This window comes from Diaphorina citri, unplaced genomic scaffold, assembly GCF_000475195.1.
Source record: "Diaphorina citri unplaced genomic scaffold, Diaci psyllid genome assembly version 1.1 scaffold755, whole genome shotgun sequence".
In the NCBI taxonomy this organism is placed as follows: domain Eukaryota; kingdom Metazoa; phylum Arthropoda; class Insecta; order Hemiptera; family Psyllidae; genus Diaphorina; species Diaphorina citri.
In genome coordinates this window covers 80,328-98,315 of record NW_007378188.1, presented here as the reverse complement: position 1 = coordinate 98,315, position 17,988 = coordinate 80,328, and the positions used below count along the sequence as shown (strand labels likewise).

At 37.5% G+C, this 17,988-nt stretch overlaps 4 protein-coding genes and 1 long non-coding RNA gene across 5 annotated transcripts; 2 read left to right on the top strand and 3 right to left on the bottom strand.

Moving 5' to 3' along the window:
• Positions 1–3,614: 3,614 nt before the first annotated feature.
• Positions 3,615–4,322, top strand: LOC113468502. Its single transcript, XR_003392237.1, has 2 exons — positions 3,615–3,763; positions 3,959–4,322. It is a non-coding gene; the product is annotated as an uncharacterized LOC113468502 (long non-coding RNA).
• A 437-nt stretch (positions 4,323–4,759) lies between these two features.
• Positions 4,760–7,805, bottom strand: LOC103511806. Its single transcript, XM_008476546.2, has 6 exons — positions 7,620–7,805; positions 7,098–7,294; positions 6,320–6,452; positions 6,004–6,141; positions 5,550–5,651; positions 4,760–5,226 (listed from the first exon to the last, which is right to left on the bottom strand). Exons 1-6 carry the CDS (start codon positions 7,689–7,691, stop codon positions 4,786–4,788), a joined length of 1,083 nt encoding a protein of 360 aa, XP_008474768.2. The 5' UTR covers positions 7,692–7,805; the 3' UTR covers positions 4,760–4,785.
• A 215-nt stretch (positions 7,806–8,020) lies between these two features.
• On the bottom strand, positions 8,021–9,969 carry LOC103511817. The gene is made up of 3 exons (XM_008476558.3): positions 9,746–9,969; positions 8,741–8,937; positions 8,021–8,108 (listed from the first exon to the last, which is right to left on the bottom strand). The coding sequence occupies exons 1-3, from the start codon at positions 9,809–9,811 to the stop codon at positions 8,021–8,023; spliced, it is 351 nt and encodes a 116-aa protein (XP_008474780.1). The 5' UTR covers positions 9,812–9,969.
• An 855-nt stretch (positions 9,970–10,824) lies between these two features.
• Positions 10,825–16,888, top strand: LOC103511805 (cytoplasmic protein NCK1). The gene is made up of 8 exons (XM_008476545.3): positions 10,825–10,984; positions 12,542–12,714; positions 12,931–13,141; positions 13,568–13,828; positions 14,271–14,456; positions 14,791–14,887; positions 15,501–15,713; positions 16,072–16,888. Exons 2-8 carry the CDS (start codon positions 12,609–12,611, stop codon positions 16,276–16,278), a joined length of 1,281 nt encoding a protein of 426 aa, XP_008474767.1. The 5' UTR covers positions 10,825–10,984; positions 12,542–12,608; the 3' UTR covers positions 16,279–16,888.
• On the bottom strand, positions 11,333–12,410 carry LOC103511816. The gene is made up of 2 exons (XM_008476557.2): positions 12,267–12,410; positions 11,333–11,943 (listed from the first exon to the last, which is right to left on the bottom strand). Exons 1-2 carry the CDS (start codon positions 12,408–12,410, stop codon positions 11,503–11,505), a joined length of 585 nt encoding a protein of 194 aa, XP_008474779.1. The 3' UTR covers positions 11,333–11,502.
• Positions 16,889–17,988: the final 1,100 nt, after the last annotated feature.

Genomic DNA, 17,988 nt, shown 5'->3' with positions numbered 1-17,988 from the left:
TTCCCACCCGATTGGTTCATGCTTACTGCATACATTCTGTCAATATCTTGTTAACATTTCATTTTCCCTCAGTTTAATTTCTCTAGGTTTTTTTTTAAATTCTTGCATTGATTTTTGATTTATTTAATTTTAATTAAAGTTTCAAACTTGCGTATTTCTTCCTATGTGAAACAAGTTAAATGAATTGGTGCTTTAATAAGAATAAATATTTAGAGTTATTAGTAATCAAATGTAACGTGTATGTATTTTTTTCTAAGTATAAATCTTTCCGTAATTTATTAGTAGTAACATTTTGTATGTATGATGTTTCTGATCATTGTGTCCTTTGTGTATGAGTTATTATTTACTTTATTTTTGTATGTATGTATTATTTAATTTTAATTAAAGTTTCAAACTTGCGTATTTCTTCCTATGTGAAACAAGTTAAATGAATTGGTGCTTTAATAAGAATAAATTTTTAGAGTTATTAGTAATCAAATGTAACGTGTATGTATTTTTTTCCAAGTATAAATCTTTCCGTAATTTATTAGTAGATGTAACATTTTGTATGTATGATGCTTCTGATCATTGTGTCCTTTGTGTATGAGTTATTATTTACTTTATTTTTGTATGTATGTATATTGTATTTAATATTTTTGTATTGCATTGACTGGTCTGAATGTTTGGGTATAAATGTGTTATGCTTTGATGATTTCAAATTTATTTTTCATTTTTTAATTTTCCCCCGTGACCCTGTAGGTATTCAATTTTATCCTTCAACATTGCTTGATGTGTCTAGTTTATGATCATTTGTTATTTATATATTTTATCAATCCTTCGAACGTAAGGTTCCCAGTTATTTCCAACACATGGGAAACATATGATATTTTTACGAGTGCGTGCTATTTATCTTTGTAATCCATACATGTCTCTGGTGAAATAACAACCATGTCATTTTTCTTGTTGGGTATAACCCCTCTCATATTTTGTCTTGGTTAAGTGTAATAATATAATGTGTATTAGCTTCTCTGTAATTTTTAAGTTACGTCTGAATACGAACAGTGATTTCCTTCAAACACGAAAGCCCTCAAAGAGTTTGTGAAAAAAAGGGTCTGATTAGGAAAAAAAGGGTCTGAATAAATAGTTGATAAAATTAACTACTTAATTACTTTACAACAAATCTACTAGATGGCCTTTTTACTTTCAACCCAATGGGCAAATAATACATAATGTTTTACTTTTGCAAAGTGAAGTTCAATAATTTTATTTACCTGTATTCGTTCGTATTCAGTTCAGGTAATCCTTATTAACCAACTTTGACCCTACCCACAAGCTTGAAAGAGAATAGAACACCCTAACATCCTTTTGAGAAACATGATTATGATTTTTATGTTGTAAATAAACCATCATTTAAAAATATATATTAATATGTATTCAATATTAATAATATCCAAACAGGAGGGATCAGGGATTTCAAATGTTCTGTTTTCATTGTATAATTTTATGACCTAATCATACCCTTTAACAATAATCTTGAGGATAATGATGTATTATTGGAAATTAAAATGTAAAGTTATAGGACTAGATTTTAGTACTATGTACCTACCTATGCTTCGTGTGAGTTGGGTAGATAAAGTGACCAACGTGGAGATCCTCAATCGACTGAAGAAAACAACTGAAATTGTTAAAACAATAAAGACTAGAAAGCTTCAATATCTTGGACATATATCGAGACACCCAGATAAATATGGTATACTGCTTCGTATTCTTAAGGGGAAAGTTAAAGGGAGTAGGGGAAGAGGTAGAAAAAGGAAATCATGGATGCAAAATCTTAGAGAATGGCTCCAGGAATCTAATTCAACGCTGTTTGCTAAAGTAGTTGTTAATAATGATTTAGCCAATTTGATCGCCAACGTCTAGTAATGGACATGACACACAAAGAAGAAGAAGTACCTACCTATCTGGTCAAATGACTTTTTATCCCCGGGTCTTCAACTTGATGTTGATATTTATGCTGACTTTAAAAACACAAATACCTAGTATCCAGTAATAATAGAAACGGTAAGAATAATGTTAATACATAGGATGTCTAATATAAACCTAACAAATAAATGCTTGATTTAATGTTAAAAGCTACTGACTGAAGCCATAAAATCCATTCCTTTGGTTGAAAGCTAAATCAGTAGCCAAGTTTCAAGTTTTCAAAGTTAACCATATAATGTTCTTGATATTTCATATCCTTATTCAAAGAATTTTCATTAGAAAATACAAATTAGCTATAACTACCCTTGGGTCTTCAATCTCATGTAGAAGTTTTTGTTAACACCTGAGAATCTATGGAGACTGTTCAGACGTTCTTGATATTTCATATCCTTTTTCAAAGAATTTTCATTAGAAAATACAAATTAGCTATAACTACCCTTGGGTCTTCAATCTCATGTTGAAGTTTTTGTTAACACCTGAGAATCTATGGGGACTGTTCAGATTCGTAATTAAAGACATCAGCAGTTATACCTACAGTGACGTTGAACGGATTGAATTGAACCCCTAACCAAAAGAAAAACAAGGAGAATATAAAGTAAAAAAAAATCTATTAAAAAAAAAAGTAAAAAGTTGTAAACGAATCTTTTGAGCTTCACCGCAAAAATTCATCCTGATGATGATGCACATCATCCAATGAGAAGGGAGAATCAGTTTGTGAACAAACGCTCTCATTGGTTGATCAGTGCTAATCTGATCATTTTTATTCACATGAAAAAAATCGCCTCATAACAAAACGGTGAAACACAAAGCCAGAGAGGGGAAGAGAGAGAAATGGTGAATCAGGGGAAATCGACAAAAAAAATTGTCTTGTCTAGAATCTGTCTGGAGTGGGGTGTGTTTGCGATTTGTTTCTTGTGAATTTGTGATAATTATTTTATGTACCTAGGCAATTAAAATAATTAATATTCAATTAAATTAAGTAATCAACCACTATTGAATTGATAAACTTGAGTTTTTAATGTAAGTATTCAGTTCTTTTCTTCTAGAGGTGGTTTAAAGTTCATTAGGCCTCAAAGTATGCAGATACAGGACAAAATTGTTTACCTTGTTATTGCAGAAGATAAAATGAGTAATAAAAACATCCTTCCCAGACATTTCCTATTCCTCAAATCCTCACTATCCTTGCTCTTCAATTAACTCTACACTTGTTCTGAGAACTCACCTTGGTCTATTTTCAGGTCTTGAACAAATATTAGTTTGTGTGATAAGGTCTGTTTGAAAGCAAAGTCTCACCTTAGGGAATGGGTGATAGTGATAAGTAACTTTCTACAAAACTTCTGATAGGTAGTAATGAGAAGAGATAGATTGTATTTGTAATCTCAGTTCTTATCTTCAAGTAGTTCAGTGTCTAGCAAATTGTACATGGCAATTGTAGGCTTTAATTTTCTTAACAACAGGACATTGAAGAATAGAATTTTACATGCTTGGTGTCTAGCAAATTGTACATGGCAATTGTAGGCTTTAATTTTCTTAACAACAGGACATTGAAGAATAGAATTTTACACGCTGAAAACTATTTGGTTGCAAAGTTATAACAAGATATCCAAAAATTTGAGTAAAAGTGGTGCAAAGTCACCTCAGTTTACATATTAATAATATCCAAACAGGAGGGATCAGGGATTTCAAATGTTCTGTTTTCATTGTATAATTTTATGACCTAATCATACCCTTTAATCTTGAGGATAATGATGTATTATTGGAAATTTAAATGTAAAGTTACAGGAGTACAGGTTTGGGATAGGTCTAGATTTTAGTACTATGTACCTACCTATGCTTCGTGTGAGTTGGGTAGATAAAGTGACCAACGTGGAGATCCTCAATCGACTGAAGAAAACAACTGAAATTGTTAAAACAATAAAGGCTAGAAAGCTTCAATATCTTGGACATATATCGAGACACCCAGATAAATATGGTATACTGATACTGCTTTGGATAGGTCTAGATTTTAGTACTATGTACCTACCTATGCTTCGTGTGAGTTGGGTAGATAAAGTGACCAACGTGGAGATCCTCAATCGGCTGAAGAAAACAACTGAAATTGTTAAAACAATAAAGGCTAGAAAGCTTCAATATCTTGGACATATATCGAGACACCCAGATAAATATGGTATACTGATACTGCTTTGTATTCTTAAGGGGAAAGTTAAGGGGAGTAGGGGAAGAGGTAGAAAAAGGAAATCATGGATGCAAAATCTTAGAGAATGGTTCCAGGAATCTAATTCAACGCTGTTTGCTAAAGTAGTTGTTAATAATGATTTAGCCAATTTGATCGCCAACGTCTAGTAATGGACATGGCACACTAAGAAGAAGAAATACCTACCTATTTGGTCAAATGACTTTTTATCCCCGGGTCTTCAACTTGATGTTGATATTTATGCTGACTTTAAACACACTAGATTAGGGACCGTTTCAACGATTTCGTTCACACACTTCCCGGTTTCTACGGCGTTATGGATCTCGATTTGTTCGTGGTAAGACTTTAAACATTTTTCAAGCTTCTGCTCTTCTGCACATGTGTAGTAGCTTGAAAAACGTTCAAATTGAGCAACAACTGATAGCAAGAGACTCTAGACCCGGGAGGTCGGCACAACTTCAATGAGAATAGTTTTGTCTTTTGAAGAGCTTTTTGATTATACCCATCTATTATTCTGGATAAAGACTCTAGACCCGGGAGGTCGGCACAACTTCAATGAGAATAGTTTTGTCTTTTGAAGAGCTTTTTGATTATACCCATCTATTATTCTCCAATGTTATTTGAATACTTTATTTCTTAGGACATCTACATTCTTCCTGGCTTCCATAACCACTGGAAGTTTTTCGTCTCGCTATCTTGCTCTGAGCGGGGAACACCAGCACCAGCTCCAACGCATCCTTCTTAAGTTCTATTTGTTTCATCTTGGATTTTCCTCCATATATCTTCCGTGTTTTCTTTGGAACGCCGTTGTTTTGATCCGTAAATGTTTGCACCGTGGACAATTTCAGGTCGTTGATCTGAGAGGTGATTTTCTTTCTCTGAGCGTTCTTATCAGAAGGAAACTTTGGTAGTGTCTCGAGGTCCTTCGCCTGTAGAGGTCTACGTGGAGACTGGTTTATTTCGGAAGAGTTGGTGCGTTGTGAAGAGCAAGAGATTGATCTTTGCGTCTGGAAATGTTCGGACTTTTGTTTTTTCCTGTCTTGATCGAGCGTTTGGAGTCGGTGAATTTCCTGCAAGCATAAAATAACTTCGTCTTTCAAATTTGAACCACACCTCTTTATCACTTACTTACTTTCCGAGTCCTCTTCTGTCTCATCATATTTGGTACCTCCAGTGCCTTGCAACGTGCCTCACACAAGACACCTTTATTAAGAACTAATTTATAAGGGAAGAGACTGAGTGTGTAAAATTAATTAGGTATAGTTAAGGTCAAATATGTAGGTATTTCTCTAAAGAAATATGCAGTATAAAATAACCCGAAGGGCGCAAGTTCGATAGTCCCGCATCAGTAGGTAGGTACCTACATGTGAATTTGTTATTCTTACGGTCTTACCTTCTTCATTTCTTCCTGTGCAAGAACACTACTTCTGCGTCGAGATAAGCGAGGTTTTGGTGGCTCATATGGGATTCTTGCCTCTGGTACAATAATCTGTAACTGATCAATTTATCCTTATTAAATGTACCTAGCTGATCTTCATGTTGTATAGATAAGTACTTGAAACTACCCCTTTTGTACTTGAAACTACCCATTCTGTTGTATAGATAAGTACTTGAAACTACCCCTTCTGTAACTAACTGAATTTATTCTTATCGAATTTACTTCTTTGTAAACCATGTTGTATAGGTAGGTACTTGAAACTACTACTCCCTTCTATGTTGAAGAAGAGCTTGAACGTTACTCATCTCTTGCTTTTTTTTTTTTTTTTTTTTTTTACTACAACCCACTGTTTTTGTGGTACCTATGTGTTGGGTTGCAAAAAATTTACAACATTCAAGAGCTTAGTTACCTGGTTTTGGAAATATTTGGGAGTACAACCAACGCATCTCTCTTTACGGGTCTTGGGAGATTCAGGAGCTACTGCCTCGATGGTAGGGGGCTTCCTTCTCTTCACTGGAAACATGGCGATTCTGTGTAGGAAACTGGGGGGAAAAAAGAATTAAAAAAAGATTGAATTAAAAGGGCTTTTTGTTTCTTTTTTCTGAAGGGACCTTTTCCCATCTTTTTTTTTTTTTTTTTTTTTTTTTTTTTACTACAACCCACTGTTTTTGTGGTACCTATGTGTTGGGTTGCAAAAAATTTACAACATTCAAGAGCTTAGTTACCTGGTTTTGGAAATATTTGGGAGTACAACCAACGCATCTCTCTTTACGGGTCTTGGGAGATTCAGGAGCTACTGCCTCGATGGTAGGGGGCTTCCTTCTCTTCACTGGAAACATGGCGATTCTGTGTAGGAAACTGGGGGAAAAAAAGAACTTGTTAATATGTAGGTTAATAGGTACCCGATTCTACATCGAACCAGGGTTCCCTCGGTAACACGGGATAATGGATTTTATTACAGTATGGTACGGTTTCCATGTTAGCTGATTTTATTGCCGTATAAAGGTACGGTTTCCTATTCCTGGTGCTGCACTTTGACGTGATCGATCAACTTGAAGCGCTGTGCTGAGCGTTTAACGTTCTTCTTCACGTGCCGTCTTCATTGCGAAGGTTGGCTATCATCATAGCTAGGTATACGGATTTTGTTGACCGCTGTTCTGAACAATTTACAGGATGAACAGTTGTACCATTACCTTAGGTTCCGAAACCGGGATATGCGTCTTCTTCCTACTGACCGCTTTCCGATAATTTTGCCCTGAATAATAAGGTGCACTATCTCGTATTTGGAATTCACCTACACCGATTGTGATACCTACTTAGGATTGTTTTTTTTTTTTTATTATTGAAATTTAATCTTTTCAATTTGATTTTAATGTAACATGACTGTTTGAGTAGTATGCTGTGTCATATGGCAACCCAGACGCTGGGCAGCTCATCAATAAATTATTGATAGTTTCTCTCTAAATAAATAAAGTTCCAACTCGAAAAAAGTGAAATGCTTACTCCGGGGGTGGTGTCTCCCACGTGTTGTCCACTCTACACTTTGTCATAATCGTGTCCAGATGTTTGAGAAGGATAAAGTTGTCGTGTTCAATCTTCTTGCACCGTTCGTATTCCTTCTGGATTTTCTTGCGTTTCAACGTGACGTGATCTCTGGATTCGGGACTCTTCACGTCAATAGCGGGAAGTGCTGATTGTACCTAACAAGAGAAGCCGTAGGTACCTATTTTATCATGTGACTTTTTCCGAGTCATCATACGAAATTTCTCTTTGGACTATTTTGGACGTAATGGTCCCACCACACCAGCTGCCAATCTTTAGTCATTCCAAAAACGAACCTTATGTGTTCAGAATAAAGTTCTCCCCAAGTGGGAATCGAACCCGCGATCTAGCGCTTACAAGGCAGACGCGCTACCCTCCACAAGCTGAGCAGTTAGCCTTGTAACCAAGTTAGTTGGTGTACAGTCTGAACAGGTGTACACTGTCGAAAATGAATCTTTTAAAGACGTTCTAGAGATTTTTTACCTTTCTCCGGTGGTCCAAATAGCGCCTTCTTTGCCAAGGAGCTATCAGTAAATTTTCGCGTCGGGATAGCATTTTGTTCCCTAACAACTTTTCCGGTGTTGTGGCTTGTTAGGTAGGTACCTACGAATATTACCTCCTCACTTTCAGAACGATATGTTATTCAACAAGGAAAATATTTCGTAAAATGCTCTTGGAGTGCACTAGTATGCAAACGTACGTGATGATTCGCGACTTTTACTATGAACCAGGGGGAATTGCTATGTGAAGGTATGTCTCGTGCTGGATTGGGGGAGGTAGATTGATCAATGTTGTTGCTCAGGAATTTTCGAGAGCATCAAAATAGGTACCTAGTTGTCGTACGTAGATATTGTTTCCATGACAACGGTAACTATATTGTGTTATCAATAATTGGGAGATTCAGGAGCTACTGCCTCGATGGTAGGGGGCTTCCTTCTCTTCACTGGAAACATGGCGATTCTGTGTAGGAAACTGGGGGGAAAAAAGAACTTGTTAATATGTAGGTTAATAGGTACCCGATTCTACATCGAACCAGGGTTCCCTCGGCAACACGGGATAATGGTGGTACGGTTTCCATGTTAGCTGATTTTATTGCCGTATAAAGGTACGGTTTCCTATTCCTAGTGCTGCGCTTTGACGTGATCGATCAACTTGAAGCGCTGTGCTGAGCGTTTAACGTTCTTCTTCTTCACGTGCCGTCTTCATTGCGAAGGTTGGCTATCATCACATAGCTATACGGATTTTGTTGACCGCTGTTCTGAACAATTCACAGGATGAACGGTTGTACCATTACCTTAGGTTCCGAAGCCGGGATATGCGTCTTCTTCCTACTGACCGCTTTCCGATAATTTTGCCCTGAATAATAAGGTGCACTATCTCGTATTTGGAATTCACCTACACCGATTGTGATACCTACTTAGGATTGTTTTTTTTTTTTTATTATTGAAATTTAATCTTTTCAATTTGATTTTAATGTAACATGACTGTTTGAGTAGTATGCTGTGTCATATGGCAACCCAGACGCTGGGCAGCTCATCAATAAATTATTGATAGTTTCTCTCTAAATAAATAAAGTTCCAACTCGAAAAAAGTGAAATGCTTACTCCGGGGGTGGTGTCTCCCACGTGTTGTCCACTCTACACTTTGTCATAATCGTGTCCAGATGTTTGAGAAGGATAAAGTTGTCGTGTTCAATCTTCTTGCACCGTTCGTATTCCTTCTGGATTTTCTTGCGTTTCAACGTGACGTGATCTCTGGATTCGGGACTCTTCACGTCAATAGCGGGAAGTGCTGATTGTACCTAACAAGAGAAGCCGTAGGTACCTATTTTATCATGTGACTTTTTCCGAGTCATCATACGAAATTTCTCTTTGGACTATTTTGGACGTAATGGTCCCACCACACCAGCTGCCAATCTTTAGTCATTCCAAAAACGAACCTTATGTGTTCAGAATAAAGTTCTCCCCAAGTGGGAATCGAACCCGCGATCTAGCGCTTACAAGGCAGACGCGCTACCCTCCACAAGCTGAGCAGTTAGCCTTGTAACCAAGTTAGTTGGTGTACAGTCTGAACAGGTGTACACTGTCGAAAATGAATCTTTTAAAGACGTTCTAGAGATTTTTTACCTTTCTCCGGTGGTCCAAATAGCGCCTTCTTTGCCAAGGAGCTATCAGTAAATTTTCGCGTCGGGATAGCATTTTGTTCCCTAACAACTTTTCCGGTGTTGTGGCTTGTTAGGTAGGTACCTACGAATATTACCTCCTCACTTTCAGAACGATATGTTATTCAACAAGGAAAATATTTCGTAAAATGCTCTTGGAGTGCACTAGTATGCAAACGTACGTGATGATTCGCGACTTTTACTATGAACCAGGGGGAATTGCTATGTGAAGGTATGTCTCGTGCTGGATTGGGGGAGGTAGATTGATCAATGTTGTTGCTCAGGAATTTTCGAGAGCATCAAAATAGGTACCTAGTTGTCGTACGTAGATATTGTTTCCATGACAACGGTAACTATATTGTGTTATCAATAAAATTACTTATGTAGGTATTATTATCAATGAGTAAGTCGTTAGCCATCGCGAAAGCACGTTGAACGCAGTACTCACCAGGTCCCAATGAGTCGCTGAAGTTAAGCAACATTGCGCGAAGTAGGTATTTGGAGAGGTGACCATCTGGGCAATCAGGATGGAGGTTTTAATGCCAGCGGATGGGGATCTTGTCGCCGAAAGGTGGGTGAAACACAAAAACCTTCGTAATTAAAGACATCAGCAGTTATACCTACAGTGACGTTGAACGGATTGAATTGAACCCCTAACCAAAAGAAAAACAAGGAGAATAATTATAAAGTAAAAAAAATCTATTAAAAAAAAAGTAAAAAGTTGTAAACGAATCTTTTGAGCTTCACCGCAAAAATTCATCCTGATGATGATGCACATCATCCAATGAGAAGGGAGAATCAGTTTGTGAACAAACGCTCTCATTGGTTGATCAGTGCTAATCTGATCATTTTTATTCACATGAGGAATTTTCGAGAGCATCAAAATAGGTACCTAGTTGTCGTACGTAGATATTGTTTCCATGACAACGGTAACTATATTGTGTTATCAATTACTTATGTAGGTATTATTATCAATGAGTAAGTCGTTAGCCATCGCGAAAGCACGTTGAACGCAGTACTCACCAGGTCCCAATGAGTCGCTGAAGTTAAGCAACATTGCGCGAAGTAGGTATTTGGAGAGGTGACCATCTGGGCAATCAGGATGGAGGTTTTAATGCCAGCGGATGGGGATCTTGTCGCCGAAAGGTGGGTGAAACACAAAAACCTTCGTAATTAAAGACATCAGCAGTTATACCTACAGTGACGTTGAACGGATTGAATTGAACCCCTAACCAAAAGAAAAACAAGGAGAATAATTATAAAGTAAAAAAAATCTATTAAAAAAAAAGTAAAAAGTTGTAAACGAATCTTTTGAGCTTCACCGCAAAAATTCATCCTGATGATGATGCACATCATCCAATGAGAAGGGAGAATCAGTTTGTGAACAAACGCTCTCATTGGTTGATCAGTGCTAATCTGATCATTTTTATTCACATGAAAAAAAATCGCCTCATAACAAAACGGTGAAACACAAAGCCAGAGAGGGGAAGAGAGAGAAATGGTGAATCAGGGGAAATCGACAAAAAAAATTGTCTTGTCTAGAATCTGTCTGGAGTGGGGTGTGTTTGCGATTTGTTTCTTGTGAATTTGTGATAATTATTTTATGTACCTAGGCAATTAAAATAATTAATATTCAATTAAATTAAGTAATCAACCACTATTGAATTGATAAACTTGAGTTTTTAATGTAAGTATTCAGTTCTTTTCTTCTAGAGGTGGTTTAAAGTTCATTAGGCCTCAAAGTATGCAGATACAGGACAAAATTGTTTACCTTGTTATTGCAGAAGATAAAATGAGTAATAAAAACATCCTTCCCAGACATTTCCTATTCCTTCCAGGAATCTAATTCAACGCTGTTTGCTAAAGTAGTTGTTAATAATGATTTAGCCAATTTGATCGCCAACGTCTAGTAATGGACATGGCACACTAAGAAGAAGAAATACCTACCTATTTGGTCAAATGACTTTTTATCCCCGGGTCTTCAACTTGATGTTGATATTTATGCTGACTTTAAACATTTTTCAAGCTTCTGCTCTTCTGCACATGTGTAGTAGCTTGAAAAACGTTCAAATTGAGCAACAACTGATAGCAAGAGACTCTAGACCCGGGAGGTCGGCACAACTTCAATGAGAATAGTTTTGTCTTTTGAAGAGCTTTTTGATTATACCCATCTATTATTCTGGATAACAATGTTATTTGAATACTTTATTTCTTAGGACATCTACATTCTTCCTGGCTTCCATAACCACTGGAAGTTTTTCGTCTCGCTATCTTGCTCTGAGCGGGGAACACCAGCACCAGCTCCAACGCATCCTTCTTAAGTTCTATTTGTTTCATCTTGGATTTTCCTCCATATATCTTCCGTGTTTTCTTTGGAACGCCGTTGTTTTGATCCGTAAATGTTTGCACCGTGGACAATTTCAGGTCGTTGATCTGAGAGGTGATTTTCTTTCTCTGAGCGTTCTTATCAGAAGGAAACTTTGGTAGTGTCTCGAGGTCCTTCGCCTGTAGAGGTCTACGTGGAGACTGGTTTATTTCGGAAGAGTTGGTGCGTTGTGAAGAGCAAGAGATTGATCTTTGCGTCTGGAAATGTTCGGACTTTTGTTTTTTCCTGTCTTGATCGAGCGTTTGGAGTCGGTGAATTTCCTGCAAGCATAAAATAACTTTGTCTTTCAAATTTGAACCACACCTCTTTATTACTTACTTACTTTCCGAGTCCTCTTCTGTCTCATCATATTTGGTACCTCCAGTGCCTTGCAACGTGCCTCACACAAGACACCTTTATTAAGAACTAATTTATAAGGGAAGAGACTGAGTGTGTAAAATTAATTAGGTATAGTTAAGGTCAAATATGTAGGTATTTCTCTAAAGAAATATGCAGTATAAAATAACCCGAAGGGCGCAAGTTCGATAGTCCCGCATCAGTAGGTAGGTACCTACATGTGAATTTGTTATTCTTACGGTCTTACCTTCTTCATTTCTTCCTGTGCAAGAACACTACTTCTGCGTCGAGATAAGCGAGGTTTTGGTGGCTCATATGGGATTCTTGCCTCTGGTACAATAATCTGCTGTTCAGATATATCTTCAAGCATGCTCAGAGGTTCACATATCATATCTCAGACAGCATACCAGCTCCTAATCAAATGGTTAACAATAATGCTTAAAGCAAGCAAGGCAATATGCCACATTTATATTTTAATTATTACTTAAAATTAAAACAACTTACCATTCTTTTCCTCCCCAGATTGTTGAGAAATGAAAGTGTATTAATTCAAGTTAACATTTGAGGTCATCTTTTTCCAATCTTGGTCATGTTGGAAGCAAGATCTCACTCTGACTGTGCAACGTGGCAAGGCAAAAGTAACAATTACGTACGTCCTCCACCACATCAACACATGTCTGTTATGAGACCTCAAAGTAAGTACATACAACACAGAGCTAAGAGCACATCATTACCAAGTCACTGACCCAATAGAAATAAAACAAAGAGTGAATATACTGCATTGAAGGAGGATGTGGTTTACTGCCTCTCTGAGCTTTTTCAAAAAGACATTTGGCATTGAAATCAGAAATTAGTTGACTGTGTCTTTCTGAGACATCAACACATGTTTTATTTCTTAATATTTTTTCCAGGTAAATCAAACAACTCAGATGATCCTGTGTATGTAGTAGCCAAATATGATTATGCTGTACAAGGTCAACAAGAGTTGGACTTGCGGAAAAATGAGCGCTACCTTCTCTTGGATGATTCAAGGCATTGGTGGAGAGTTCAAAATACCCGAGGGCACACTGGCTACGTCCCAAGTAACTATGTGAAAAAGGAGAAGCCATCTCTCTTTGATAGGTGAAGATTTTTTTATTTTTTATTACTGTTATTATGCTACTTCATAAAGTACTTATTTCACTTTAAAAATATTACTTGTTTATTTATTTAAAATCTACTATGTGAAACCTTTAAAACTCATAATCCTGGAGTACTGTCTTGTATCCACAATTTTAAATGCAATGCCCAGTCTTTACAGTTGAATTCTGTGCCATTTAGATGTTTTTACCCCAACTGGGTTAAAGATGGTAAGATTTATTCAGACCTATGTTAACTATCTTGTAAGGAATAGTTTGTTTTCAGATGTTTTTACCCCAACTGGGTTAAAGATGGTAAGATTTATTCAGACCTATGTTAACTATCTTGTAAGGAATAGTTTGTTTTCCCCCAAACAGGTACTTTGCAATGTTCTAAATTCTAACTTAAGACAAACCGTTGTTGTTTCAGTATTAAGAAGAAAGTGAAGAAGTCTGGCAGTGGAGGAGGCAGTGGGGGCAGCAACAGTGGTGGTGTAAACAAAGCCCTCCCTCCGACCACGACTTCCAATAGAACAACAGACTCTCCGACCCTGGCACGCCGCTTAGCTGCAGACCCATCAGAAGCCATCGGCACCGCTGTAGTCAAATATAATTACCAGGCCCAGCAGCCTGATGAGTTGTCCCTAGTCAAAGGAACCCGGATACTCATTCTGGAGAAGAGTAATGATGGGTATGTCAAATTAACCTTAAAGACTTATATTATTATTGGTATAAGCAGGGCCATTGGCTTTAATAAACGTCCTATGTCACTGCGACCTGGTTAGATCTTTTGTGACTTTTGAAGACTTCTAACAGTCTCCTCTGTTTCTTAAACTCCCCTTTGAACTCCTCACGCTCAAACTCCTGGCCTGCCTTGGAAGCCTGCAAAGATATTGTTGAGAAATACTGAGATGTAAGGGGAATAAAGCCCAATGGACAAATATTCCAACATTTGTAACAAAAAAGTTCCATTCTATGTACTTAAGTATATTGAATTCAATATCTTCCTATTGCGGGTTGCTTTAAGACCCAGTAGGAACACAAAAAGTTGAAGAGGTAATTTAATTTTGAAGTGGATATCAATGAAAGTTTGCTGAAACAAATTAACACCTTTTTTCTCTTTTACTTTTCAGATGGTGGCGAGGACAGAGTGGTTGCACAGCTGGCTGGTTCCCATCTAACTACACCCAGGAGGAGGATGATGGAGATGATGGTATTCACACGTATGCCATGGCTGAGAACGTATTGGACATAGTGGTGGCTCTGTACTCCTTCACGTCTACCAATGAACAGGAGCTGTCCTTTGAGAAGGGGGACAGGTAAGATTCTTCTTGTTTTGATAGGTAGAAGTTGAACTTGACTGCTAAGGTTTATTGATGGTGGTTTTACTTTCCATTCGGCGATGAGCTACCCGCCTACATGGTAGAAACCCGAGTTCGGGGAATGCTAAGGTTTATTGATGGTGGTTTTACTTTCCATTCGGCGATGAGCTACCCGCCTACATGGTAGAAACCCGAGTTCGGGGAAAAAAATCCTATGGCTTAAGTATTCGTCTTCTTTTAATTGACCTTTTCCCGCTTGAAGGCGGTCGGTATTTCCTCTCCAGTTTTCTCCATTATGCTCTTTATACGATCATTTTCCTTTGTTATGCAGGTTGGAGATTCTGGACCGGCCTCAGTCGGATCCAGAATGGTACAAGGCTCGTAATGGACAAGGACAGATTGGTTTGGTTCCTCGAAACTATCTACAGGTGAGTTGAATAGCAGACCATCTCTTCCTTTTCGGGAGTCCAAAATAGGACTTTTACTTTATTAAACCTTTATGCTTGAAAAGAAAAACATCATCAGAAAAACCATCAACACATTAGGGAACCCCTGCCCCATCTTCCATGCTTAAGCTTTTAGTCTAATAATACTGAAAAGGATATGGAAACAGAAGAAAGTTACAACAATTGTGCTCCTAGTATCAGCAACAGAAGTCATTGACCACCTCTTCCTTTTCATTTCTTTCTTACAAAATAATACCTTGAAATCTCAGAGAGCAGGAGGACAGGCTAGGAGAAAGTCAGCTACTCTGAGAACGAACCTTATCTGTCTAGGATAAAGTTCGTTCCGGCGGAAACGATCTCATGACCTAACGCTTAGAAGAGAGACGTGCTAACCTCCACGCTAGCTAACTAGGCTCGCTCTCGGATATTGACTGTGCTTTTTTTTTAAAGATGAGTTTTTCCGCCGTTTTTATTTCGTAGCAATGAAACAACTGCTACATTAGACTCGTGTGGTCTGTGTCGTAGCATACCCATCCCGTAGTATGCCCCTCATTCTCTTGGAAAGGTTTAAATCTAATTCAATCTCGGTTTCCAGGAGCTAAGTGATTATCTCACGCAGCCGCATCGAGACCGTATTGGAGGCACTAATGATCGCAAAGATTCTCTCAACAAGGGAGCAGGCATGGAGAGACCCCACCTGACAGGCAAGACCTGGTATTATGGAAGTATAAGCCGAGCCCAGTGTGATACTATACTCAATACACACGGCCATGACGGCGACTTTCTCATTCGAGACAGCGAAACTAATGTGAGTACCCATCGTTTGTATTGGTATTGGACTTTTTATTTTGTAGATGGAGAGATCGGATCAAGGGACTTCTTATTTTAATAGTTGGGGTATTGAGGCGAAAGCTCATGACGGCGACTTTCTCATTCGAGACAGCGAAACTAATGTGAGTACCCATCGTTTGTATTGGTATTGGACTTTTTATTTTGTAGATGCAGAGATCGGATCAAGGGACTTCTTATTTTAATAGTTGGGGGATTGAGGCGAAAGCTGGCAGGTGCCCCCTTTTAATCGCCCACCAGGGGTGGATGGAGGGACTATTTTCCTCAGAAAAAAATGATTTTTTTTTTTTTACCATTTTCATCATTCTTCTCCTCAGATGGGCGACTACTCGGTGTCTCTCAAGGCTCCAGGTCGTAACAAACACTTCAGAGTCCATGTTGAAGGCGCTCTGTATTGCATTGGACAGCGCAAGTTCCACACGTTGGATCAGCTGGTGGATCATTATCAGAGAGCTCCCATCTATACGAACAAGCAGGGAGAGAAGCTTTATCTGGTGAGACCCTTGCCGCGTAGTAGCTCGTAATGTAAGTAAGCTCCATAGTCAATGCTGCCCTGTCGCTCTACATTTATAATCACAACGTTTTTCTAATTCTCAAAAGGTACAATATTCGAAGCGTTCAAATTTTTGCAGTCGCTTGAAATTTGAAATAACACTCGCTGAGAGGAGAAAGGACCCACCTTGTTTTTCTGCATTGGACCTTAGGGGGAAGGTGTAGGGATTTAACGTTACTTTCAACAACTTAGATCTACTCGTGACGAGAGTATTACCCACCATTCGGCGACAAGCTACCCGCCTCCTCAGTTTAACCAGCACGCGATTCCCGATATGGTCACCATCCAGGTACAACGTGCTATCGCCGCTGGTTGTATTGGACCTTATTTCCATTATTTGAACCTTAAAGGTTTAAATATCTGATTAAAGACTCGGTTGTGAAGGTCCATTCTAACTGATGGATTGCATTGAAAGGTTAACAAAAGTTAAATAGTCTTTGTTTTCCATGCAATTCAATACTTGAAGCTTTATATTTATGTACATACTGACATTTTTCAAGATGGAGTTCTTGTAGTACTAACCATCGGAAATAGCTTGTATTTAAGTATTTAGTAATTCACCTAAATAATCACGTACCTACTCAGTGCTCATAGAACTGAGGCTTCTTTTTTTGCATAATTATATAATTATGTCCTATTGATAACGCTCGTGTAGGATATACATCCTACTCAGTGCTCATAGAACTGAGGCTTCTTTTTTTGCATAATTATATAATTATGTCCTATTGATAACGCTCGTGTAGGATATACATATATATTTTTTTTTCCTTTTTTCAAAGTAAAACACTCCCCTTGACTAATAGAGTTACTTTTTTCTTTCTAAGTAGTTTTTCTTTAATTTTTTTATATTTTTCTTCTTTTCTACTTTTTCTTTTTCACATTTTGCCGAATGACCTAAATATGTACTGAATTTACCTGCAGTAAATATGATCTGAACTCTACCACCCCAAGTTTTAATTGTGTAATCCTATAACTTACCTTGACCGAATCAAAACGATGTATTTTGTGTTCATTATTCATTTACTGTTTTGATAATGTTATGTATTTAGCTTGCTGATAAAAGGATATTGTCTGATCTGAAATTGTCATACACGTAGGGTGACAAAAACGCCAGAGTTGGGCGACGAAAATTTCATTTACTTCATTTTAGTTTTAGGTCTGACATTTAGTTTGCAACGAAGAATGCATCAACAGTATCAACACATTAAATCAGGAACTTATTGTTGAAAGTGGCATTTAACACTCTTACAACAAATACTGACTTAATTTTGTGTATTTTGTATACCTATGTAAATAAATAAGAAATACTTTTCGACTCCCAAACCATATAAATGGAAGGATAAATACTGACTTAATTTTGTGTATTTTGTATACCTATGTAAATAAATAAGAAATACTTTTCGACTCCCAAACCATATAAATGGAAGGAATCTGAGGAGAGTTAATTGGGAATGTGAGTGTAGAGGGAGGCGTGAAACGTGTACACCTTGGTATCTCGCACCATGCAGCATGTTTCCTTGAGATTTGTTGGAAACTTGATGTAATAAATAATTCAGTATTCATTATTCAATAAAAATAATAAAAGGAATTTTTTGATTAAGGGATTCAAGTTAACAATGTTTAATTTAGTGTGTGATTAGGACACGCTCTATTTAATGTTTCGATAATAGGAACTGATCTA